Source organism: Malurus melanocephalus, unplaced genomic scaffold (genome assembly GCF_030028575.1).
Source record: "Malurus melanocephalus ecotype Western Australia unplaced genomic scaffold, MMel_1.1 scaffold_165, whole genome shotgun sequence".
In the NCBI taxonomy this organism is placed as follows: Eukaryota; Metazoa; Chordata; class Aves; order Passeriformes; family Maluridae; genus Malurus; species Malurus melanocephalus.
Window position 1 is genome coordinate 1,025,949 of NW_026623397.1, and position 25,876 is coordinate 1,051,824.

General features: G+C 53.8%; 1 protein-coding gene across 1 annotated transcript; it reads left to right on the forward strand.

Annotated features, from left to right (window-relative positions):
* The first annotated feature begins 6,132 nt into the window (after window positions 1–6,132).
* Window positions 6,133–17,247, forward strand: IFITM10 (interferon induced transmembrane protein 10). Its single transcript, XM_057372181.1, has 3 exons — window positions 6,133–6,201; window positions 6,334–7,689; window positions 16,369–17,247. Exons 1-3 carry the CDS (start codon window positions 6,133–6,135, stop codon window positions 16,516–16,518), a joined length of 1,575 nt encoding a protein of 524 aa, XP_057228164.1. The 3' UTR covers window positions 16,519–17,247.
* Window positions 17,248–25,876: the final 8,629 nt, after the last annotated feature.

The following is a 25,876-nucleotide window of genomic DNA, read 5'->3' on the forward strand; positions in this document are numbered from 1 at the left end:
CCAGGTTGGTAGGTTGAGGTTGATGACCAGTAGGGCATTTCTCAAGGACTTCATGCTGGCTTGGTCCTAGAAGAGCATATCCTGGGCTRGGGTGATGGGGAATCATGGTAGTGTGCCAGGGGATGAGTTTCAGAGCTTGAGGGCTCTGGTGGTGTGTTTTGTTTAGTGATGGCACTAGTGAGAGAGCTGGGAGGCATGATATCCATGTGCCTGACATAACAAGACAAGGGTTTATAGGGGGGCTCTAGCCTGTGGGGCTTTTCAGTCCGTATGAATATTAAGGGGTCAAGGTAGGTTATAATAGAGGTTACTTGATTTCAGGGCCATGAAGGTCCAGCCTTCTGCTGAGCAAAGTCACGTGGCACAAGTTCTCTTGAGTTTAGTGACCTCCTCCCAGGTTCCCCAAASAAGTCTTCCCAGCTTCATCCACAGTGAATTGAGAATAATGTTTCCTAAAGCAACTAAGTGACCTACAAGCTAAAATCATACTGATAAAATCCWTATTTATGTCAGCCACATTAAGACTTTTTGGAAACATGATTCACAGCATTTTGAACTGCCCAAAACTCAAGAGACAGTTGGCAGAGCCAGCAGACCTGGGCAGAAGGATGCCATGGCAGCTCCTGGATTTGCATTCGCTTTCCCTGCTCCCCTGTCGCAAAATCCACTGCCTTTAACGCCTTCTGTACCTGCTTTCCAYTTTGCTAACGCTGGTGAGCTCTGTGTTGCAGACAGTGAGGCACAATTCTGCTTTGAAGAGGTTATAGCCAATTGAGCTGTGTGCACAGATCCTCCCAGAGAGCCGGGATCTGCACATGTGGAGCCACTTGCTGGGCTGGCACTGGTAGGCAAACACTGGTGGAGCTGGGAGGATGATAAAATTAGTTTTAAGCAGTACTGGAAAGCAGAAGAGAGCCTGCCAAGAATCCCAGCCCCTGTATTGGGAGTGAAAGACTCTCTTCATTTTCCCAGTGTCCTGAAGTTAAGGGAGTGATAGCAGATGAGGAGCAAAGCTGAGAATGGCAAAAGGATAAAATTAGCAGCAGCCATGACCCCAGACCAGGCTAAACAGATGGCAAAACCCTGGCTACCCAAAATTCACTTACATTCATGCCAGCAGTAGCAGTGAGGCCAACAAATTTTGTGAGGAAGGCTTTTGGGCAGTGAGTGAATAGACAGTTTTGCCCAGTGAAATAAGTTTGGCACTCTAACCATGCCTCACCTTGGAGGGGTCTGGCATGGACAGTGAGGACAGGCGTGGGCACACTTGGGACACATCCACTATCTCCTGCAACCCCAGATGTGACAAATGCTGCTCCTCAAGCCTGCTTCTGCCTCATTGTAGTCTTCATCTGGAACACTGCATCCGGACACCAAAGGACATCTGTTGTAGACTGGCCAGAGAACAGTAGCTTGTTACCAAAAAAAAAACAAAAAACCTTCAGTAGCTACTCCAGAATCAGCAAATATTCAGCACCTCTCCAGAGATCTTCAGTTGCACACCAGTTAAGTGCCCAGAGCTCCTCTAAATTGTGCTACATCACTTCCCAGCTGCAGGATTTCTTCAGCACAGTGAGAGTACCTGCTAAACAGACTTCATGTGAGGAGGAAGCTTGACATGGACCTGGCAGTGGGTTTTGAATACCTTCAGCATCAGGTTTTAGTGGGATGTGCAGCACGGCCCCAGCTGGAGCCCCTGGGCCGTGGCTGTGCCTCCTGCGTGGTGATTGCGGTGTCTGGCAGGAGGCAGGAGGCTGCTGCCTGGGGGAAGAGCATGGCCCAGAGCGATGCCCTGAGGGACACACTTTAGGAAAGGCTGGAGGACCAGTTCACTGCAGCCTTCCCTGAGTGGGTCTCCTCCCCTTGTTCTTTGATTTGCATTTTTAAACCSATCTCTAATCGTGTGACTGGTTTTCAAAAATTATTTTGCTGTCAGAATTATTGTCTCTTCATAGAAAATTGAAAACAAAATACAGTATTTTCCCCTTTAACTCTGAGAGTGGTCTTTTCTTTTGCACTTTTGAGATGCCAAATGCTGTCAGTGTCCAGAGACTGTGTCTCCCTGACGCATTGCCCTTGGACATTTGGGTGCCCACTAGTGTGAATTCGTGTGTTTCAGAAGGGCTCCTGCCCTTCTCTGAGGTAAAGAAACATGCTGAAAGTCTGTTGGATTTGTCTTTTTTAATGGATTAAAACAAACCAGCCTCTGCAAGGTGACATGATGGTGCCAACTGCCTCACCCAGCACCACAGGGGCAGCAGGCCCTCCCAGTGTGTCTGGTAGCCTGCAGCCTTCTCCTGGGGCCACATCTCCCTAGYTGAGTATTGCCAAGGGCAGTTCACTGACAGGGAACTCTGACTGTCCCCTGGTCCTCTGGACCAGTTAGAACAAGCTCCTTCTAAGGATTTGGAGTGGTCCTGCAGCAGCCAAAGTGGAACTTCAGTTTCTAAGTCTGGCCTAAAATCCGCTAAGGTGTGTAGTCTGGGGAAGTCCCGGAGCCCAGTGATAAGCATGGCATGAGTGTTTTTCAACAGTGTAGGAAAAATCCGTCCCTCTTGCCTAACTGCRTAATTTTTAGTCCTAGCACTGCTGTATGGGAGCTGGAGACTCTGAAGCGGAATGAAGGCCCCATGTGCCAGGTGGAAGATAAGAGCTAATCCCTACTTTGAAAAAAGCATCATCTACATAAGCAAGATGGATGCAGCCAAGTCCCATCCCATCTTCTGAGCGCAGATCTAAGCAACACAGAGCTTAGCTGATTTCCCTACTGGCATGTCCTGARCCTCTGTTCCCCCAGGATGCCCAAATTCCCCAATCAGCTGTTCTATGTTAAAGAGAAGGATTTAACCCAAAAGGGTTGGCTGGGTCCTGAAAAGCAATCATGCAACCCACTGTTCCTCAATAGCCCAAGGGGAGAACAAGTCATCAGCTGCCAAATATTTATTGACAGAAATATGAGGGCCCTGTTTCTGCTGGGGGGATTCTGCCTTGTGTACTGAACATTACATCCCAGTGGGAGCAATCACAGGCTTGATCTTGGCCAAGAGCTGGAGAAGCCAAGAGTCAGAATCACCCACCCATAGATTTCCAGCAGGGAGCAAAGCACACCTCACCCTGGGAGCAGCCCCAATGCAGCCCCACACTACCTTGCCCAGRAAGTCCTCAGGTTTACTTCAGCCCCATCGTTCACTGGACCATGTCTGCAGAACTCCATGCACATGACAATTTGGTATCTCACTCTTCATTAAATGTCTCCATTGATGCAAACAACATGAAATTTTTCATTACATGTCCCCTTTAGTATGGTGCTTGGCACTGACCCCCAGGGCCATCTTCATGGGCCTGATCCTTCTCCRACTAATTCTGCTTAGGGCTTTACCAAAAGTCCATTAACACAAGGACCTGCCCAAGGAGAGGGAGGATGAGACCCCTCGTTTATGGAGATGACTTGCTCATCTGGTTGGCTCAGCAATTCGTTTATTTGGGAAACTATTTTTACTCATCATGAATGACTAAGCACATCATTTTGGGGGCTGATGGCTTTTCCTTTTTCCGCTCTTTCTCRGATTTATTTATTTTTAGGTTTCTTTGGGAGGGAAGAGAAGCAGAGTGCAGAATGAAAGCTCAGAGAACAGGAGACAGAGATCAAGGGAGAGTGGGAAGATGGGATTTACCCCTCCAAGGCTCAGGCTGCTTTACTGCTTATGGAACTTAGCAACCCACTGAGGAATTTTATGGGGGTAATAGGAAAGGAGCATTCAGGAGGCTGTGGACTCTCCTTCAGAAATTAAAAAAAAAAAAAGCAGGGTCAGGTTCTGCTAATGGTTTTCTGAAGAGCTTGAGTAGGATTTGAGACTGAAGATTTTCTCACAGGTCTTACAGCACTTGATTATGCTACAGCCCACATGTCTCTAAAATGATTACGGGAGAATTGCTTTGGGGCAGGAAACATCTTTCTGTTCTGTTTGTCCTATGCTTAGCATGAAGGGAAGCCAGCCTTGATGCCACAGTAATGCAGTGATTATTCATACTCRCCCCACCTTTTATTTGAAAGGAAAATAGTCCTAGAGTGTATGGTTGAGGGCTTACGTGCATGACCTTTAAAGAGCCCCAGAAAATTAGAGGGGGGTTAAAACAATGCAGAATATTGAKGGATTTAATTCCTTGCATCATTTTTTTATGTCAGCTCCCTGGGAGAAGGGTCACATGAATGGTTTATGAACCAGTGATGCTGCATATATGCCACTGTGGTCCACAGGTAATAAACCTCTCATCACTCACAACTGACATCGAGAAAGATGATGAGTGATGCACCCAAAGACCAAAAAGTGCTCTGCAAACCTTAGGGATCACCTGGTACCTGGAGCAGAGAAAACTCAGCCATTCAATCTCCATGACCTTTCAGTCCTACTCATACCACAGAATGTGGCTGTCTCTGTTGATCTCACATTCCCTACACCACCCTGCTGCCTCCTCTTGCCTGTTCCAAACCCCTCTGACCTTTTTCTCTGCTCACCCTCCATCCCTGCCTGACATTAAGAAGAGGAGCAGCCCTACCCACACAACTTTCCCCAGACAAACAAACAGCAGACTCATCAGTAGCTCCAGTCTGCATCCAGGGTTTCATTGTTCCTCCTGAGCCTGCAGGAAGGATACTCTGCACAGCTGAATTTCTCCAAGCCCTCCGGAAAAGCTGATGGCAGCTGGCCATCACTCTGCCTCTCCTGCAAACCTCTTAATCCCACAGGAGTATCGCTCTCACCCTAGCACTGCCCCTGTTTCTCAGCAGCTTCTTGGAGAGAGACCTGGGTCTCATTACAGGCAGCCATAGCATAAATATAACCTTCTTTACTTTGGCAGGACCCAACGCCACTCCAGCAGCAATAAATTCTGAACCTGAGGGCAATTTGTCCTTTTTTAACCAATGCATCTTCAGAGGGATTAAACTGGTCTCATGGAACCTGGGCCCCCTCCAGCCTCAGAGAGCTGTGGATGTGCAAGAAGTTCCCCCACATCACACCAACCCACAGGGATGAACACAGGATGGGTGCCCTGACACTGGAGCCAAACCTGCCRCTAAAGAGCTGAGTGAATTACCATCCTTATTTCTTAGCTCAGCACTTTGTGGGTAGGCTTAAGGCATTTCCAGAGGATTTCCCTTCCCTTGCAGTTTCTGCTCACATGAACTTTTGTTTTACCCACCCTCTTTCCAGCACTCTGGGGATTTCTCTGCTACCCTTGTCCAGCACCACAGCTGAACTGCCTTCTGCAACAAGGCCACCTGCGCCAGGCTCTGTCACTGTGGGTGACACAGCGTGTCCTCACCCTCCCTGTGCCACGGCTGCATCCTCCTGAATGACCTGCAAACTGTCCCTGCACGGCACCAGCTGCTCTCCATCCTCACGTCCCTGGGGGGACGCTACCATAGCACCCTAGAACTGGGATTACGTGCAGCTTCCAGAGTGTCAGCAATGGCAGGCAGCAAGCCTGCCCTGATCTTGTGCTAAGCCTGGGCACGGCCAAAGCCTCCTGGGCTTGACCAGCCTCCGTGACACCCCCACCTCCCCCCGCTAAAGCAGCCACACGCCCTGCATCCTGCTGCCGGGACGCTCCCACCCCTGCCTACACTGGGATTTGCTCAGTGCCAGCAGGATTTATTACCTCACGCACAGGATTTATCCCCTTTCCATGCATTCCCTATGACCAGAGCCCGTTTTTCCCCACAGCATTGCATCACCACCACCTCCCCTCATTAATTCCGGTTATCCCCACGCACTCCTGCCACACTTGTTTTAGTTTTTCACCCAGGTAGGTCCATGGGAGCGAACCCGCAAATAAGGCTGCAGCGAGTCCCCACTGCAAAGGTGTCTGCGGGTGATGCTGGCGAGAGCAGGGCCGAGCATCCCCCTCTGATGCTCGGGGAAGCCGCTCGGCCGGGCCCAGGAGATGCCCTTCTCCAGCGGGGCGCTACCAGGATGCTCCAAGCAGGAGGTGACGTCCCAGTGGGGGGGACACGAGGAGAAGGGCTGAGACACGGAGGAGCTCTCCTGAGTGGAGCATGTTCGGGGGGAGGAAGGGGGCGGCAGGTTGACCTTCCCATCCCCTAACTCCCTCCCTGCCCACCCCTAGTCCATGGGTGCCCCCCTCCCCGCCCTCCCCTCCTCCTTCAACTCCAGCGCCGAGGAAGCCGAGCCGGAGGCAGTGCTGAGCCGGATATGCAGCGACTCCCCGCATCCCTCCTTGTGAGTATCCCTCGCTCCTCCTGATGCCTTCGGAGGAGACGGACGGACGGGCAGCCAGAGGTGGAATAGCCTCTTCTATTTGCAAAGCTAGGGTGGAGGGGAACTTCTTCCAATATCCCCTTCCCCATCCTCTGTCTTCATCCCCTCTTCCTCTCCTCCTCTTCCTCCTCCTCTCCAGCCACGACATCCTAAAAAAAAAAAAAAAAAAAAGGCGGGGGGAGGGGGGCATGGGAAACCTGCTGGCAGGTGGAAGAAACCGGGAAATGGAATCACATCTCGAATCCCGCAGAGACTAGGATTCAGGAAAAAAAAAATCCCCCCCAAAATACCCAGCCCCCTAAGGAGGGAGGGCGGAGGGGCGGGCTGCTCTGCCGCACCGGGAGACCCGCTCCGCCCGCAGCCGAGCCAGCGGCTCCCATCCCGGCATGGGACGGAAAGGAGAAGGCCCCGCCGGACCGACAGACGGACAGGCGGGCGGGGATGGCTGCGGGGGGCTGCAGCGCGGCCGGCTAGCAACTCCCTCGCAGCCCCCCGGCGCCTCCCAAGTGTTTCTTTCTGCATTTATTTGTCTCCTTTTTWAAAAAGGGATGATTTCCCCGGCGGTGGCTGGGACGCGGGTCACGCAGGCCAGCGGGCAGCGGCGGGGGGAGGCGGTGCAGAGGGGGAGGGATGCTGCCCGCCCTGCCTCCCCTCTGCCCCCGCCGCGGGGCCGGGGCCGGCGGCAGCTCCGCGCCGAGGCGGCGGCGTCGTGGTCCCCGGGTGTAGCGGTGCTCCCTCCTCCCCCTCCTGCCTGCCCTACTCTCCTCCCTCTCTCCTCTGCCCACTCCCTCACTCCTCTCCCTGCTCTCTCCTCTGTCTCCTGGTCCCTCTCTCTCTCTCTCTCTCTCTCTCTCTCTCTCCCTCTCTCCCTCTCCTGCCTTCCCCCCACGTCTCCCCTTTTCTGCTCCTTTCCCCCTTTCTCTTCTCCCCCTGCCCCCGGCCTTTCCATCCCCTCACCCCCGTTTTTCACGGGGGGGCTTTTTGCTTTGCCAGGGCAGAGCGCGGTGACGCCGCGGCAGCCACCACGGAGAGGACACAGGACCCCCCCTTGGGCCCGCCATGCCCCTTTGAGGGGGTGGCCTGGACCCCGAGACCCCCTCAAGGCCCGCCGCAGGGCTGCTTCGCCTGCATCGCCAAGCCCCCAGCTCTCCGGCAAGCTTCGCCTGTCCTGTCTCCTTCTTCTGCCGTTTATCTCATGGAGAGCAAGAGCTGCAAAGGGGACAGCYTGCGGCCAGCGGTCCCATGCAAGCACTCGGTGGAGAAGAAGACGATGACCAACCCCACCACTGTCATCGAAATCTACCCTGACACCACCGAGGTGAACGACTACTATCTCTGGTCCATCTTCAACTTTGTATACCTCAACTTCTGCTGCCTCGGCTTCATCGCCTTGGCCTATTCACTGAAAGTGAGTATTGAGCACGGGGCACGGCGTGAGGGGTGAAGCGTTTGGGGTGAAGTGTCTGATGCAAAACACGTCTTTGCCACCCAAATGAGAGGTTGCAGACAACGGGGATGGGTTTGGGAAGAGCTGAGGAGCTTGGGATGTTACTTCAGGTGGGGAAGAGACGTTTTCACTTGCTCCAAGTACCCTGCGAGGCTCCTCCGTGCCGCGTCGGCAGGGTGGCGGGCAGGAACACGGGGCTGGCTTGGCTCACGCTGCACCTGCAGGCACGCCGGCACTTGGTCGCTGATTCGGGATCCTGGCTGTTAGAGATCATCAGGATAGGACCCAGCAGCACTGGATGGTCAGGCAGGAACAGTGGGAAGCAAGGCAGCCAGGATCAGCCAGCAGCTGGCAAGTTACAGGGGGTAAGAAGCTTACAAAGCGCAGGGCAGTTCTGCCTGCTTCTTTCTTGCCCTCTCCCTAATTAAAACGCCAGAGCTCGTGGCCAGCTTCTCCCACCCGTAGCCCTATAAATCTCAAAACAAGCCCTGGAGACCTGCCAGCATCATGGGAATGGTGAGGAGGTGGAAAAGAGTGCAGGAGGCTTCCCACAGTGTCAGGACTGAAAGGATACAGAGCTGCGTTGTTGGAGAGGGTGATGGCGTGGAGCACAGCCCATGATGGGAATGGGACCAGGTTATTATTCCTGATAGCTGCAGGGGAGAGCAGCCCGGCAGGGATGGTGCCTGGCAAACAGGCAGCCCCTTGGTAGCTGCCAGGAGAGAGGGGCCTGGGCTGCCCTCCCCTTCCCTGCCTGCCAGATGCAAAACTAACTGAATGGATGTGCAGAGAGCCTGGGGCGGCTGGGTGGCCCGGAGAGGAGCTGGCTGATTTGTTTTGGCAGGCAGCATTTAGAGGAAGGCCAGGGTGCAGACGGGCTTCGTCACAGAAGCAGATCGATTAACCCCATACAGCTCCCGTGAGCTGGACTGTGAGCACCCAGCACTGCAAGGAGGCTGCTCCCAGCACCGGCAGGGTCTCCATCAGAAGGCTCAGGGGTCAAGTTTGTGACCCTATGTCCTGGGCTCACCCAGCACTGGCCCTGTGGTGCCTGCCTCAGTTTCTCCTTCCCCAAGATGAGAGGCGAGCTCCCATCCATTGCCTGTGCAGGCTTTGCTGCTGCTGGCTGAGGCACTTGATAACTTAAATCATGTTGGAGCGAAGCATCGCCACGAGCAGGATTGACCAAAGGGCAAACCCAGTCAGCAGCAGCCTAACACAAGTAGGGGGAGCAAGTCCCTTAACACCCCCCATACCTTGATCCAGCGAGGGAAGAAAAAAACTGGCTTCCTCCTTATTTTTGAAGCCTTTCCTTGTCTGTATTTGCCTTTAGCGGTTCACATCTTTCCTGTGGAAGAGGCTACCATGAGTATCTGGGTACCTGTGGTTCCTTGCTGCTGCAGCAGTGGGGGCAGGACAGCCTGAGGACAGAGCTGACCCATCCCCAGGTGACAGGATACAGCAGCATCTGCCACCTGCAAAGTTTTCAGCGGCTGGACCCTTCCCTATCCTTGACATGGGGTAGAAGGGAGGGGAAAGCCCAGAAGTAACCCAGGAACAGGGGCGTGGGCTTGGCATCTGTGTGCAATGATCTAGAGGATGTAGACTCAAACATAGAAAAAAAGAGGCAATGGTGAGGGARGGAAAATGGGCAAATTTGCTCCATATCAGAGAAAGGAGGATAGAAGATGGCTGTCAAAAAACAGCCTTGGCTTTCGGACTGAGAAGGCGGTAGCTGATGGGATGTAACCGTGGTACCCAAACAGAGGTAATGCTGAACGGGTAGAAATAACTCTGCTCTGGTTTTGGAGCTCCCCAGTGGCTGTGACTCTGTGGCGGGGGGGAAAATAGAAACAAAATGTCCCTCAGAGGCAGAGGACAGAGCTAGCAAGTGGCTGAAGGGATGCTGAGTGCTCTCGTGAGCTGCTGTTAGGATGGGTGGTGAGAGGCAATGCAGATGCTGGGGCAGTAGCAGGTCTTTCCTGGAGAAAGCTGGGATGTTCAGAAAAGCAGGATCCTTACCCACAGCTACTGCAGGAATCTTCACAACACCCTAGCCAGGCTGGATGTTATGATTATTTCTCCAGAAGCAAGTTTTCTTCTCTTTTACCAGTAAAAATGTTTTTCCCAGAAGTTCAGCAAAAACAGGAGTAAGAAATACCCTGAGGACAGATATCCCTTTAAACAGACTTCTCTTGTTTCTCTGCAATTAAATGCAAAGACATTTGAGCAGTACACTTAAGTCCAGCCTTTCTAGGATGTCTGTGCTCTGAAGGGGCTGACTAAGGGGCTGTGGGAGGGAGAAGAGTGGAGCTGCACTATCCTCTCCCTGAGGCTCTTCTGGCACCGCTGACGGCAGAGCCCTCAGCTGGTGGAGCACAGGTTTCCTCAAGGGCCATCAGTGCACTGATGCCATTAAGCAGTTCCTGGGTTACAGCTTCTGCATTTCCTTTAAGTGTCTGAAACATCTAGCAACTTCAGGAATGATGGTTTTCATTATCAGAAATAGCATTTTCAGTTCCCTGACATAAAGGTCACCTGCTTCTGACAGATTCATACTGTTAATAAAGCAGTATCTCCTTTGTGTCCCAAGTCCATGARATGTTTCAGAATGTATCTTAGGACATCCTAGTATTCCCTCTGCTTTCAGCAGCATAATGCCCACACTGGAAGCCAGATATATCCTTGGTACTCTTGAATATTACTGTAAAGCTGTCTCTTTCCTCATGCCCTATTTTATTGGTTTCAGCCACATCTGGGAAAACAGGCATGTCTGCCTGGCCTTTTGCATGCCAGCTACAGCCTTCCAGATCTCTTTCTGCAGGGAAATGCTATCTCCTGGTGACAACTATTTATTAAAAAATGCCAAAACCCCCCACCCCAGAACAAAGAATTTATGAAGAAACAAACCCATGAAGTCAGGCGAGGGCAGAGGCTGTKGCATCCAAGGCAAGTACTGAGTGTGACGGATGTCACAGCCAAGTACTCTGAACAGGAGTGCAGCAGCATGCCACAGCTTTATTTACCCCCATAGCAGGCCAGATTCTCAGCAAACACAACTTGCTGGGCTGCAGGGGGTCACACAACTCATGTATCCCTCCAGGGGTCATTTCTGGCATCACAGGCTTCTTCAAGGTCAGCCTCCCAGAGTGCAAGGAAGGCACTTGCATCTTACCATGTGTGCTGGATGCTGGGGGCGAAAAGATCAACAGCAGGACCAGGCAAGTTAGAAACCCTAAAGTAACCCTAACCCCAGCCCAGCACAGATAAAAGTATCGCTCCAACAGCAGCGCTTTGGATTCAGTTGGTTTTGATCTGAAGCAAATGCTGTGGTCTGATATTCAGCAGCTCCCTCCCTTCCCCTTTCCCAGCTCCAAGTGGTAATGAATGATGCATCAGTGCCTGGTGGCAGGAGATCTCACTTCAGTTGTTCCGAGGTCCGTCTCTGGAGACTGCTGGGGTGAGCCAAGTCCTTTCCCGTGCCCATTGTGCCACGAGGCGGAGGATCAGAGGAGTTGGGATCTGAGATGAGCTGCAGTACGGATGCCTCGCTGTGGCTRTGTAGAGATGAAGATGCCAAGGAGCTTTGCTGGTTTTTTAAGCCTCACCAGCAGCCCACAGCATTTTGCTTGCAGATTTTTGCTGCCCCTTGAGGTCATGGAAATATGCCAAGCTCTCTTGCCCACTCTCTGCCCAGCCCTTAGTACACAGCTGTGGGCACGACTGTTTGCCTTCCCCTCTTGCCACTTGTTGATCTTCCTTGTTTCGAGTGGAAGCAGACCRGCACAAATCCACAGCTATTTATTAACCCCGAGAAGCTGCCGCACCCAACCTCTGAGGCAGGCTCTCATCCTGCTTTTCAGAAGGAGCAATGGAGGTGGGTGAAATGCAGGGGTGACAGTCCCGTGATGCCAGTGCCGGTGTGGTGGAGGTACGTGGGCTGGAGAACTCTTGAGCAATTCACAAAGCAAATAAATCCAAGGATCGCCTCCAGAGCTCCTTCTGTTTAGGGACACAGAGCTCTGCATAGAAATGGGTTTACTGACAACCAGCTGTGGGCTTCCAGGCTGCCTTAAAAACAGCCCCATTAGAGTCATTATCAACAAACCATTCGTCTCCTTGTGCAAGCTGAGGCAGCACTTTTTGCTAGAACAGCAAGTTTGCTGCTCCCAAAAATGAGAGGGGCTGAGGCTCAGGGCAGAGCGACGGGAGGTGACTGCTGGGGAAGGGAGTGGGGTGGTAGGAGCCAAAGGGAGCACTTGGAGAGGAAGCAGAAGGAAAAACCCCAAGGAAACAAAGGGCAGAGGACGGTGATAAGAGGGAGGAGAGAAAGAAGCCCTGGACACTGGCATTCTGGAGGTGTGGGAGGATACAGTGAGATGGAGTGACYGAAAGACAAGGTGAGCAGCAGGGAGGTGACAGGCAAGTGGAACTGGATGTAAAGGCTACCACTGCTTTTTCTTGGTGGGAGAGGAGAGGAGAGGAGAAAATTTTGCATGTCAGAGCAGACAAGCTGGCTGTGTTTCATGTAAGAACAGGCATGGAACAAGAAAGAAATTGTGTAAGTTGCCATCCTGCATCAGTGGTGAGCTCTGCTTTGCCCAGGGGTGATCTTCAGARAGACCACCACGTAGTTCTTGGAGGTGCCCAGGGAAACCTCAGTCAGCAGCTGTAATTATCCTCACACCCCAGTCATCTCAGTGCTAAGCAGGGCCAAAAATTCCCATCTACTTTTAGGCAAGGTGAGAAGGGTCAAAGTGATGATAAGAGCCTGTGACTGAGGAAACACTACAAGAGCCTGTGACTGAGGAATCTGGGTTGGGGGTTCAGCCTTGTGACCTTGAGGACCTGTCCCTCACCATGCTTCATCTCTCTGGCTGTGGAAGGAATGAGATTCCAGGACTCCCAGAAGCTTGTGCACCAGCTGCCAGCACATTATGATGATGGTGGCCACGGGAGCATGAAAATAGGAAAAGCTGATGCTGGGCTATAAGAAAGACACCAGCATCTCCTTAAGGACGAAGCAGGGAAGGAGCTGAAACACTTATCAGCTCTCCAGGAGAGCTCCTCCAGAGCTTGGMTCAGTTACCACAGCAGGGTGACACATTAAAGGGAGACATCTGGAAGCATTTGGGGTTGCAAGGCCATACAGGAGGAGGCGAGGCTGCCCTGGAGAGATGTGGGAGGCTGTAGCTGAAGTGGTTTGTGGTGGTTTGTAAGGAGAAACTCCTAGTTATTGTGCTTTACTGCCATGGGGGCCCTTGCAGTTGTCTGGCACTTAGAGACTCCTTTGCAATATAAATGATTATGGGCAATCAGGGATGGGGTGAGCACTGAGGCCATAGGGCTTGGCAGGAGTGTGTGGGTGGAAGCAGCTGGAGGTGCAGGGAGAGGAGGCAGCTGGGTGCCCATCCCTAGGAGTCAAAGGCAGCCCTCGCACCATCATTTGGACCCAAACAACAGGAAAGAGAAGAGATGGAAGGGACCAAAAAAAAGGAACTGCGTGCAAATGGTGGCACTGGGGAGAGGGCAGCCCCAGGCAACCTTCACCGCAGCGGCTCAGCAGTGGCAGCATGACTGGAGCAAGGCCAAAGGGAGGGCCATGGGAAAGGCAAGGAGACACGCTGCTGAAGGGTGTCGTGGGAAAGGGCTGAAGCACCAGCTTCACCAGTATGAGCTGGTGTCAGCTGGAGAATGCCACTGGGAGAGGCTGCTGGGAGCACTGGAGAGGGCTGAGCGTGGAAATAAGGGTTGTAGGGTGYCCCAGGGACAGAGGAACAGGAGGAACAGGAGGTGAGGAGAGAGGTCCTGGGACCAAGAGGAGCTGGTCCCACTAAGGTAAAGCAAGTGGCTTGGCTGCAGGAGRGTGGCAGAGCTTGGTGTGCTGGCCATGCCGGTCTGTGGGACAAACCTCTGTCTGCCTGGCACACACAGATGGCAAACACCAGCCTGCCTGCGGCACAGAGCGCTGGCTTGCAGCGGAGGAAGGGTCAAAAGGCATTTGCTCAGTGTAGGTTTTGCCTGAGGCAGCYCCACCGCTGGGAGGAGGAAAGTGTGTGAGAGCTTCAAAGAGTCTGCTGGGAGCGGCAGGCGGGATTCCTGGCCTGAATCCAGCACCTCTGGGGCTTCTCACCCGGTGCGTGAGGAGGTGCCAAATGCCTGGTGCTGCTGAGCCCAGGGGTTTTGGGGAGGATGTTGAACTTACTGAATAATTTCAAACRTGAGTCATCCCGGACATTCAGCTGACACAGAAAGGCATGTAGGCTCCCATGCTGCCGGCTCGCTGCCTTCCCAGAGATGATCTCTGCTGGGAGCTCCAGCTGAGTGTGCCCCAAAGACATGTGCAGTTTGTGACTGTCCCCTCTTGTCGATCCCAGAAGGATGCTGAGCTGAGCACTGCAMAGCAGAGCAATGGGTAGATGGCCCCAGCTCCATCTCCACACTCCCATGAGCAGGGCACATCAGAGGCTGAGGACACAGCGCCGTTCRATTTAATACAAGTATGAAAAGGCTCTCATTCTTGCCTGTGTGTCTGCCAGCACCAGATCCCATGGGTCTCATGCCCTATCCTCAGTTCAGAAGATCAGGGGATGCTTGTGCAGAGAGGTCCTCATTGGTGTGATGGAAAAGAGGAATGTTGCTTGAGGGTCCAAGATGGGGTTGTGAGGCCCCATGAACCAGCATAGCTCAATGGGAATAATGGGTTCAGCAACCCTTCCCCATGTCCAGCAGGTTGCAGAAAGCTTTCAGGACAGCCCTGTGGGTAAGCACTGCAGGAGGAAGAGAGAAAAAGTCYGTAAGACGTGGTCTGAATCCGTCGCAGCGTCTTTTCGGAAAGCTCCTGATCGATAMAAGCCTTTTAATATTCCTTGGTCTGACTGTGGTGCTGGTTTTTGCAGCCTGCCACCAACATCCAGTGTCCAGCTGGCAGTGCCTGGCYGGGCTCTCACTGCTGGTAGCAGGGCAGGTGAAGGGCTCACAGCCCCTCCCCACAACCCCCCACCAGGAGCCCTCAGTGGGGCACCCTGGGCACCGCGCTGGGATATGGCAAATGGATAMGGGGTCAAGTCTCCTCATCCTTTTGACCCGCATTTTGTGGCTCCAGCTACCTGAGAGTCTGCTGAGTGCTGGCTGAAGGGGCGGCCTGGGGACAGGGACATATCCTYGATAGTAAGAGGTGGAGTCTGGGCCCTCCTCTGCTGGGATCAAACTGCAGAGCTGCTGCTGGTGGACAGTGCCATCAGCTGTCTGGCTGTGCTGTCACTGCCTGGCTGTGCCATGGCTGCCTGGCTGTGCTGTCACTGCCTGGCTGTGCCATCTGCTGCATCATTGTGCCATCTCTGCCTGCTTATGGCATCTTAGCCTGGCTGTGCCATCGCTGCCTGGCTGAGCCATGGCTGCCTGGCTGTGCTGTCACTGCCTGGCTGTGCCATCTGCTGCCTCATGGTGCCATCTCTGCCTGCTCATGGCATCTTAGCTTGGCTGTGCCATCACTGCCTGGCTGTGCTGTCACTGCCTGGCTGTGCCATCTGCTGCCTCATGGTGCCATCTCTGCCTGCTCATGGCATCTTAGCCTGGCTGTGCCATGGCTGCCTGGCTGGCTGTGCGGTCACTGCCTGGCTGTGCCATCTGCTGCCTTACAATGCCATTGTCGCCAGGCTATGCCTCCTGCTGCCCGGCAGTGCCATCCCGTGCCTGGTGATGCCACTGCTGCCTGGCAGTGTCATCTGCTGCCTTGCAGTGCCATCTGCTGCCCGGTAATGCCATCGCTAGTGCATTGCTAATGGCTGCTAGTGGCATCGCTGCCTGGCAGTGCCACACACCGCCTGGCAGCCTGGCAGAGGTGGGGACAGGCCAGTGACATGGATGTGCACAATCATYGCTCGCTGCAGAGCTGTCCCAAGGAAAGCCCATGGAAGTCCCAGCCCGCAGGATAACGGAGGGAGCAGACTGTGCTGTCAGAATAGCAAAGTGCCTGTGGCAGAGATGCTACACCAGCCGCATTGGACCTGCAAAAGGAAAGGAACTCATTAACCCAGGACTACTTAATATGCTGGAGGCTGTGTGCGCAGCCCTGGAGCTGCAGCAGGATGCCGTGCCAGGTTTCACCCGCTCAGCCCCTCAGTGCAGAKGGAGGCACGGGGATGCACACCGAAGCTGCAGCCAGCCTTCTMCCCTGTGGGCTGGGTGAGCCCAGGGCTGGTGCTGCAGGGCCATGGGGCTGTGACACGGTGGGGAGTGTGCTTTAGTGCCTGTGTGCCTGGGGTGCACGATGGCATCTCAGTTCCTTTGGGCACCCTCAGGCTCAAGAGGACACTGCCCTTCTCCAGGGACCTGATTCGCCTGGTTGGTTACAGCAYAGGGTCACTCTTCCAGGTCTTTTCTGCTTCCAGAGATTTCCAGCCCACAGGTATCACAGGGCTCGACTTCAGCAGCTCAGCCCACAGCAGAGATGGTGTGCAAACCTCACCTCAGGGTGTTTTATGGCACCCCAGGCACTCAAATACCAAGAGGCCCAGCCCAGCCCTCATCTGCTGTACAGGTAACCATGCACAGGTGCATTGGGGTTTGTGGCTGTCGCTTGAAACATGACTTTCACACATGTTACAATTACTTCATTTMATTATCTCTTTGTCTCAGGTCCGGGATAAGAAACTCCTCAATGACTTAAATGGAGCAGTTGAAGATGCCAAGACAGCCCGGCTTTTTAACATCACCAGCTCAGCCCTTGCCACCTTCTGTATCATCCTTATCTTCATCTTCCTGCGATACCCTCTCACTGACTACTGAGTGAGGCCAACAGCAGCTGCCGCCGCCAAAATGCCTCTACGCCAGAAGTGTCTGCAGTTTCTTGTAGCAAGGACACATGAAACAAACCAACCAGTACACCTTGATTGCCAAAAAAAGAAAAAAAAAAAAGTCAATTAAATACATAAATAAAAGTTACATTAGTTTATCAGCCCAGCTGAGCATACCCTTCTTGCCCTGAAATTGTATGTGAACTGCTGAAGGCAAGGGTCTCACTCTTACACATGTACAGGAAGAAAAATAGACCAAGAAATATTTATTTTATGGCCAACAAGCTGTGTGAAAAGAGTGTGRAAAGCCCAGAGCTATGCAGGCTTAGTGGCAGGCAGCTGAGCTCTGGGGAGCAGTGGGGCCCTGTGGAGCTGGAGACACATACAGTGATGGATGGGGATCATAGCAGGGCTGGCTCATAACATATCAGGTGTGTTCAGACCGCCCCACCACCCCCAGCTTGTGGGRGTTTCTTTTCCTTTTCTTCTCTTGAATTTCATTCACTGGTTCAAACAACTCCCAACCCCTGAAGGTGTTAGGAAGTTCATGCTGGGGAGCCCCAAAGCCTCCAGAGAAACCCCAAAGTGTTAAAGGGCAGGTTTCTCCTTGGGATCTCCCAGCAATGCTGAGAAGGAAGGCACCTTCTGGAGAACTCGCCTAAGCCACCTAAGTGGAGTGCTACTGTATTTCTGTAAACAGTCAATAAAAAGATACCTCTGATATGTGATGCTGCCGGGTTAATTCCTTCCTTAGCAGGGCTGGGCTCCTGGTCTCTATGGGCTGGCAAGAGAAAATGCAAATGTCACCAGCAGCTGCCTGGGAGAGATTTAAAGCAGGCGTGAGGGATGCTGCTGCAGGTCATGAAGGAGAGCACAGACCCAGATTTAAGAGCAGAGACCTCGGTGACTCCTTGATGGAAGATCTATGGCAAGCAGGCAAAGGCAGCTGCGCGGGCAGGGCCCCCCTTTCCTGCCAGGACCAACGCTGAAGAGAGAAATAAATCGCCGCAGTCTGAACCTGCCGCTTCTGCAGCACTTCCCAGGGTCATTACGAAGAGCCGGATTTCAGAGACGACGTGCATTTGCTGCTGAACGAGGCAGGAGCTCAGAGCCCTGCCCGATGGCTGCCTGTGGTGCTGCAAATCAACACGCCCTGTCTTGAAAACACCCATAAATGAATGGCAAGACCAGGACTAAGATACAGCCTAACAGCCCCTCTGACCCCGCATCTCATATGCCACAGGCRCCTCATCTTTTTGCAGCTGTCAGATGACCTCATGCCAAGGGACACCAATCACTGTGGACCAGCCATGGAGCTGGGACAAGGCACCAAGGTCTACCTTTGCACCCACCCTCAAAGCAAAGGTGAAGCAAGAGATGGGGAATGCAGACAGGCTGTCATGGGACACTTCATCATTGCTGAGTGCACGGTTAAATCAGCAGGCTGTCTCTGGGCTGTGCTCGGTGCAGGATGTGCCAAAGTGAGATGTGGGGACAGATTATGAAGGTGCTTCCCTGAAAGCTTCATGAGATGTCACATCCTTCCTGCTCAGGTCTCCACACCTTACAACCTGTCTGGGCTTCATTTATAGGGAAAGCTGTGGGCAGAAAGACCTGCAGTCCTCCCTACTCCCCACTCACTGGAGAGCATTTCCACATCAGACCAGATCAGGGGTCGTTTTTGCAAGGAAGTTTTGTTTGCCAGGGCAGAGTATGTTGTCCTGGAAGTATCTCAGCCATCAACAACTCTGTGATCACTCATCCAGAGGTCAGTACTCTTCCCAGCCTCTCCTGGTTGCTTCWTGCTCCCTTCCCTGACGCAAGACCCAAGGGATCCTGGCCATCAGCATTCCCATTCTAACATTTGTAGGGCTACAGCCWGTCTTTGTCCCAGGCAGAGGGAGGAGGTGGCCTGGCACAATGGCAATGCCCCCAAAGAGGGTACAGCCAAAATAACTCATGTTGCAGCCACCCTGCACCGGCACCTGGTGATTGGAGCAAATTCTATCCTGCTGGGACAGTGCTACCTTAGGGAAGACCCAAACGAGTTATCCTGGTATAATCTGAGGTTAAGAGGAATGCAGAGATGAGGTTGTATCCCCTTTCCCCTCCCCCTGTACCTGCACCAAGCTCACACTGGCAGTGTCCGAGGTCTTGGCTTGGTATATTTCCCCATCACGCCTCTCAGGCGTTGCAGCCAAACCCAAGGGCATTGGATGGGCTTGGGGGGTAACTCAGGGTCACCATGGGGGCCAAGCTGCAGGCTTAGATCCCTGTGGGACCCATGTCCTGGCATCTCTTGCAATGATGACTGTGTTCCTTTCCATGAGCTGAGACTCAGGTGAGCCACACTGCACTTGCTTTTGCACTCGGAGACACCCTCAGCTGTAGGAAATCTTGCAGGGACAATGCCACTTCTGTGCCACTCCTGTCCCCATCTCCTGAGCTACCCTGCTTGGCATGTAGGCACGGGGCTGCTCAGATAAAGGCAGAGCTGACACAAAACTGGAAGTGACCCAAAGCCAGCCTTTCCTACATTCAACAAGTGTGACAAATGAATTATCATCATCCCTTCCCCTGACGAACCATCTTATCTGCAGGAAAATGGATGCTGGTTTATTGAACCAGGGGCAATACTGGTTCAGCAGCATTTTTTGCATCTATAAACCACCAGGGATGGCAAGGGAAGGCTATTATTAGTAGCCACCCTATTTATTGTTTGTTACCTGCATTGTAGGAGGTGACATTCCTGTGCTGCAGCAGGTTGAAGGTCCACCCAGATGTGCCACAGACAAGAACAGGGTAGCAGGAAGGATGCAGTAACCCTGTGCCTGCCTGGAGGATGGGATGACTGACTCCAGCAGATGCTCAGCTCTACCACCGCCCTCCCCTCASCTCCACCTCCACCTCTGGGCTGGAGGGCAGCAAAGTCCCTGCACTCTCCCTTCCTCTCCCCTTCATTTTAATAGAATCCCTCCAAACCCATGGCAGGAGGAAAGCACTCCCAAAATGGGGGAAMTAAGGGGGACCAAGCTTGTTTAAGAGGAAAAAAATAATTTATTCATGCATGGGTCTTCCAAGTGCAGCAGCATCAAGGTATTCCACATTCGTTTTTCATCTTGTCAGTGTCAGGGAACCCCAAACTGAGACAGCAAAACTCCATCCCCATATACTGTCAGGGAAGTACATCCCAGATTGCACCGACTGTGCTGTTAAGTGAAAGAAAGAACTTTTCTTCATTTTGAGAGAGCAAGTGAAAGAAAAGCAGCAGCCAAATCCGACAGGTCCTCTAATTGATTTTTTTTTTTTTTAATTGGCGAGAAAATTCTGGAAGTTCAGGTTTTGCCAAAGCTGACGCTCGCCGCGGCAGAAGGCAGGCTTTCAAGAGTTGCTTCTCTGCCTTTTCACTTCTGCCACTCACARCGTCGCGCCGCGCTCTCCAAATCGCACTTTTTTTTTGGCTGCGAAGCCGCAGCCTCTGTTGCACTCCGCGGCGGGAAGGAAAACTGTGAGGAGGGGGTGGAAGGGAGGAACAGCCGAACGCAGCTTGAGAAGCATCTTTTGAGAAGGGGAAGAACTGACGGTCRCGTTGCCATTTAAAGATTTAATTGTATTCCTTCGGGAAACTGAGCCTGACAGCTCGATGAGAATTKCTTTTTGCATTTTGTTTAGCTCTTGGGGAGAGATTGTACCCTGTTAGGCGACATCATGCAATTGTGYCTAAAGCACCTGCGCTAGTTTTGTGCCCCGAAAAGCCTTTGGGATGAGCCGGGGGAAAGGCCAGCGAGGCTGTGAGGAGYACCCTCGTCCGGGGAGGAGATGCTGCGGGACGGAGTTCATTCAGCCCCGCGATGAAATGGCTGCGAGGGGACCCTGAGGGCAGCGCCAGCACCCAGGAGGAGGTGACGGCGGCAGGGAGCGGGGTGTCGGAGCCGAGCTGGAGCTGCCAGGCAGCGGGAGGCAGGCAGAGGGCCCCCTCTCCCCGCTGCACCGCAGCCGGCAGCGCACCGTCCATCGCCGCGGGCACTGGGCGGGTCGGAGCGCAGCGCTGTCCGCGCTTCCCTTCCCCGACACTCCCCGCCCCAGGCCCCAGCGCCGGCGAGATCAGACCCCTACACAGGGCTTGGGCAAGAAGCAGTTGTGAGGTGAGGGTGGCTCCTAAAACCAGCCAGGAGCGGGTCCCCAGCCCTCCGCGGGGATGTGCCACTCCGTGCCAGCCGGGACGCGCGTCAGGCGAGGGCACCGGTGCACCTCTGCCCTCCACGCTGGCAGGCTAAGCTGGCTGGGAGCCAGGTAGTGCGTGCGAGCAAACCCTGGGTGCTTACGCAAGTCTCAGCGCTCACCCGAGCCTCTGTCCCCGCCGCCACGCAGCGCTCGGGGATGCCACCTCTGCGCAAATGCCACCGAGCCAGTTTGCAGACAGCAGCGCATCGAGTGCGAGCTGGGGCGAACTGGTTTGGGTTTGGTCGGTAAACGCAATTCGCCTTTATCTATCGGCTGACATAACAAATGTGAGAYGGAGCTCATTCAGGACCTCCCGGCCCAGTGTTGACATGCACTGGTTCCCCTGCCTGGGATGAGCTCTGCAGGCAGAGCGTGGTGAGTCAGGCCTGGAGCAGCCCTCAGCCTGGATACCCAAATTAACAATCACAGAGAGCCGAAAATGGCAACCTCTGTTCTGYTGTGGGGAGTGTAACCCACCAGCCACAGCCAGCTACACTGCAGCATCACAGCCCTGCTCCCCAGGCATTCCATGGGCCAGGAGCCAGTCACACTGCCGGCAATCAGCAACCTCACCTCCCCTGCCAACCGTGTGCTGATGTCCTGGGTGACCTTACTCAAGATTTCATCTCTGGTTTCCCCTCCAGCACTGTCTCATGGCTTGATGGCTTTTCGGAGGAGGAACTTCAGCCTCGCTCAGAGCCATCGGATGCTGGGACCTTAGCACTGTGGGTGTCCTGTGAGGGGCACAATTGCAGCAGCACCCAGACACAGTCAGCAGACACGGGGGAAGAGCAGGGCGCTGATGGAGCTGCCTCATCCCTCCTCTCCATCCCCTCCTCCGTGTGCAGGTTGGACAGTGAAGAGTGCCTGGCTCTGCAGGCAGACCATGGTGGTGCACAGCCCTGCTGGGGGGAGGAGAGGGAGGCACAGATGGCAGCAGATGCTCTCATCAGTGAAAATGATTGAAGCAAAAMAAAAAAAAAAAAAAACCCTAGCAACTGGTGAGCAGCCTAACAAAAACCAGCACAAGGGTAGAGAGAAAGGGTCTGGACCTGACAGACCCTAGCATGGAGCCTAGCTCTTGTGCTGCCTTCTGGCCTGAGGTAATGTTTTACCCATCCCCAATTCACATACAGAGAAGAAAGACCACGCCTCATCCCAGAGCACCGGGCAGTGATGATTTTTTAAGACTTAGATACATTAAAATGAAACCATTTGGTTTGTCTCCCATTCCCCCGTCTGTCCTTTCTCTTGTCCCTTTCCTTCTGCCTTCAGAGGAGTGAATATGACCCTGAACAGCTTCTAGGCACATCTAAGCCTCTTGCCTACCCTCACTATCCACAGTGAGCCTTGCTGTGGGCCAACAGGGCACTCTATTACAGCACTGGGGGCGAAGGAGCAGGAGTGCTTCCAGCCTCAGCTCCTCCATCGTGACAGCTTCGTGCTGGTGCAAAGGTCCTCCGCCCCTCCCATCCCCTGACTTTGACCCATCGTGCCAGTACTCAGCAACCCCACTTTGGCACATCTCCATGCTCCTGCCCAGCTTTCCTCCAGTATGTCCGGGGCGGMGGGAACCAGTGGGAATTTATTCAGTGTGTGATGGTTTACTTTTCCTTTTTCCCTTTGGCAGGGGCGCCTCGCRGCACAGTCAGAGCTGCAGAATGAATGCTTCTGCAGCATGTGCTGAGCTGAATGGCACAGCACGCAGCCCTCCAGCCYGCTCCTCCTGCCATTAATTGCACCGTAGCTGCTCATGCGACGTGCACGCACAGCTCTGCACGCTGCACGCAGGCAGATACTCAGATCGGGAAAATGGAAACAGATCCAGGGCAGCCCCTGTGTGAGAAGAACACCTGCCTGGTGATGCTGCAAGTGCCTTTTGCCTGCTCAAGCACAACAGCTCTCTTCACTGAGTGACACCATTTTGGGCTTTGCCAGAAGAAGGTGGCGTGCACAGGGATCAGTGCTGGGCTCCATCCCAGTCATGCGGTGGGAGAGCTGGGGAGAGCATGGGCAGGTGCCAAAAAGGGGACTGATGTCCTTCTCGAAGTTGATGCAGAGTTCACCACAGTCAATACATTTCTTTACAGAACAGGGAGATACAAAGCCTAACAAGACCCTTCAGCACCACGTCATGCCCCACTCCAGAGGGCATCACAGCAAGGGTGACAGGCACACATGTGRTGGAACCAGCCTGGAATAAGCAGAGCCATGTCAGCCCAAGGGTCGGCTCTGGCYTCAGCTATCAGCACAGTTTTGAGGGGCCAATACCCCCTGCAGTGGGAACACAGTGTCCTGTGCCACAGCCAGCCCTGCTGGCTGAGGATGATGAGAGGCTGGCTCATCTCAGTGGTGCRAGGAACTGCATCTAAACAACCAAGATAGAATAAAAAAATATATTATTTGGCCATTTAAAGAAATTGCAGGTTGACAGAAGTCTCTCCTTGTTGATGGATAGGAAAGTTTGTTCAGCAGCAATTCCTTTTTCCTAGTTTTAGTTTCCTTCATGATCAGGTTCCTATTTTAATCCCTGGGATGCATGCAGGAGGCTCTGCTGTGCTCTTCTGCACTTGGCCTGCCATGGAAATTAGGAGGCCTGGAAAACATTTTAGAAAGAACTATTACGTGCACAAGCGTAACTTGTATTTGAAACATGTAGCTGGGATGCAATCCATCTTTGGATGTGCCTGAAATCTGGGAAAGAGGAAAAACCAAAGTAGGGCGTATTATTTTTTAAGCTCTTTACCTGAAACAAAGCATTTTCCTTTAGCAATAAGCATCTTGCTGTGTAATTTTTGCTCAGCTCATGATGGTTGTGATGGAGGGGGGGTGTGATGGCCCTGGGGCTGAGACAATAGATTCACATCTGGTAGATGGAGCTTAGAGACGAGGCTGCTTTGTTCTGCCTGCCTGACCATTTCAGCATTGCCCTGGCTCTCCCGGCTTAATTTCCCCTGGGGAAAGCAGGGGTAATAGGGATGACCCGAGCCACACAGAGCTGGCCAGGTGTGCTCACGGCGCTGCCCTSGCTCAGGCTGGCTGCCCACTTCCACATAGCCAAACGCCAGAATATCAAGTTGAGCAGGATTGGCATCTAAATAGGGTTAGCTCCCTGCTTTGGGAGGCAGGTGAGGTTTTGCAAGCCTCTGTCACCGCCTGCTCCTGGCCCCTGTGATCCCGGGAGCAGTTCAGCAGCAGTGAATCATTTGTTTTGGTTTCTCCCCACCAGGCCCTTGGCTGCAGTGCCTCRTGCAGAAGCAGTGGGCGTGGGAGAGATGCAGGGCTCCTGGGCTGGAGCCRCTCCTGTGGCCATGAGAATCCATGTCCCACTGGTCCCCAGCCCCACTGGAGCAGCTCCTCCTGTTTGCTGCCAATGGGGATTTTGTGTGGGTCGAGTCTCCTGTGTCCCCATCATCCCAGGATGCAGCAGGGGGGTCCATGGATTAGTTGAGGAGAGCTTGCCAGCAATGAAGGCTCAAGAAGCTCAGCTTGGCCTCTTGCTGGAATGAACAGTCCAAGGCAGCCACTCAGGACAGTCCATCCTCTGCCTCTTCCTCATCACTTCCCCATCCCTTGCCTGCTGCAAGCTTGACATCCTTCTCCCATCTGCTTCCCACTCTCCTCCCTGGTGCCATGCCACTGGATGGACAGGGAGCAATCTTCCCGACAGCTGATCTTGGATGAACAGATGAACRTCTGTGATGTGCCAGGTCCAATATTGGAAACATTGATTTTAACTGGAGTTTGGAATAAAATTGTTTAAATCCTCTTCCTTCAGCAGGCTTTGCAAGCTCATGGCTCTCTGCCTAGATAACAGCTTTTATGAAGAAGCTTTGAGATTTTCAGACTCATTCCTTTCTCCCTCTTTTTCCCATTTACCCCTGAAAAGGGGTGTTGGGCAGGGGAGGAAACAGCCCAGAGCTGAGGCAAGAGAAGTCTTTCTCAGTTCTTCCCCATCTGAGTGCTTTCCATGGCTGCAAGGAGGGAGCTGGGCAGGAAAACCAGAAGGAAAGGCTTTGTTTCAGCCCTGCTGGTCACGCTCCTGCTCCAGCTCCCACCAAGTGCTCCTGTGCCACTAAAGAAGCAAGTGCCATGCTACTCCAGCATCTCACCACTGATTATGACAACTGGCCTGAAACCCACAAGTTTAGGTAGAATAGCCCTGGCTTTGTATGTTTCCCTGCTTACAGCTTTGGGTGAGCTAATTTTCTGCAGTAGGAGAAGGGCATGAACTCAGCATTGCTTATGCAATGGGGAGAGTGAGACTTTTTAGCATCCCTGGGTTTTATACCTCTGGTGCTTTATGARAAATGACATTTCTGGGAAAGATTTTGCCGCCAGTTACTGTGGGAGCTCGACATTCTTCTCGAGCAAGCTGCCGGCYGCGTGTCTGGAGAGATGAGAGTTAATGTTAAAACATCCGGCATCCGTATCGGCAGGGAGCAAGGTTGCCTTAATTTCYTAAGCACCAGCAAAACCTAAGCTTCTAAACTCTAATCCCTCTCTAAGCTGGAGCTGCCAGGCCAGGGCCAAGGGCACAGAAAAAAACCCTGCCGTGTAAGCAGGCCAGTTGCCCGGTGGTGAACCCGCAGCAGGAAGGGGGTGAGCCCACTCCAGCCATCCGGGAGCCCACCCGTGGGTCAGGCTCCTCCTGAGCCCCCAGCTTTTTGGTCACACTTTGTCACGCCACCCTCCGAGACGGCGCTGCCTCCACGCCTGTCCTTCTCCAGCCCGGGCACCCCGGCGCAAGTGAGTCCCGTCGGGTGTSCCGCGGGTCCCCGCCGCTCCCAGCTCAGCACGCAGGGCGCTGACAGGCGGCAGGGGTGCCCCGCTTGCGGGAGAGCTCCCGGCTCAGCCTTGCACCGCCAGGCAGCCCAGGAACCATCCGTGACCGAAAAGTACACGGCAGCTGCGATTTGTGCCAGGAGCGGCGCGGCTCCGGGGTGTTSCGGGCCCTGAGCGGCCAGGAGGGTGACCCCGGGAGCGCCTCAGCTCCCTGTCSCCGCGGGCTCCCGGTCCCCCCGAGCCCGCAGCTGCTCCCTCCGCGCCGCTCCGCTCCGCGCCCGCGGGGCTGACGTCACCCTGCCCTGCGCCGCCCGCGCTGATTGGCTGCGGGTGACGTCAAC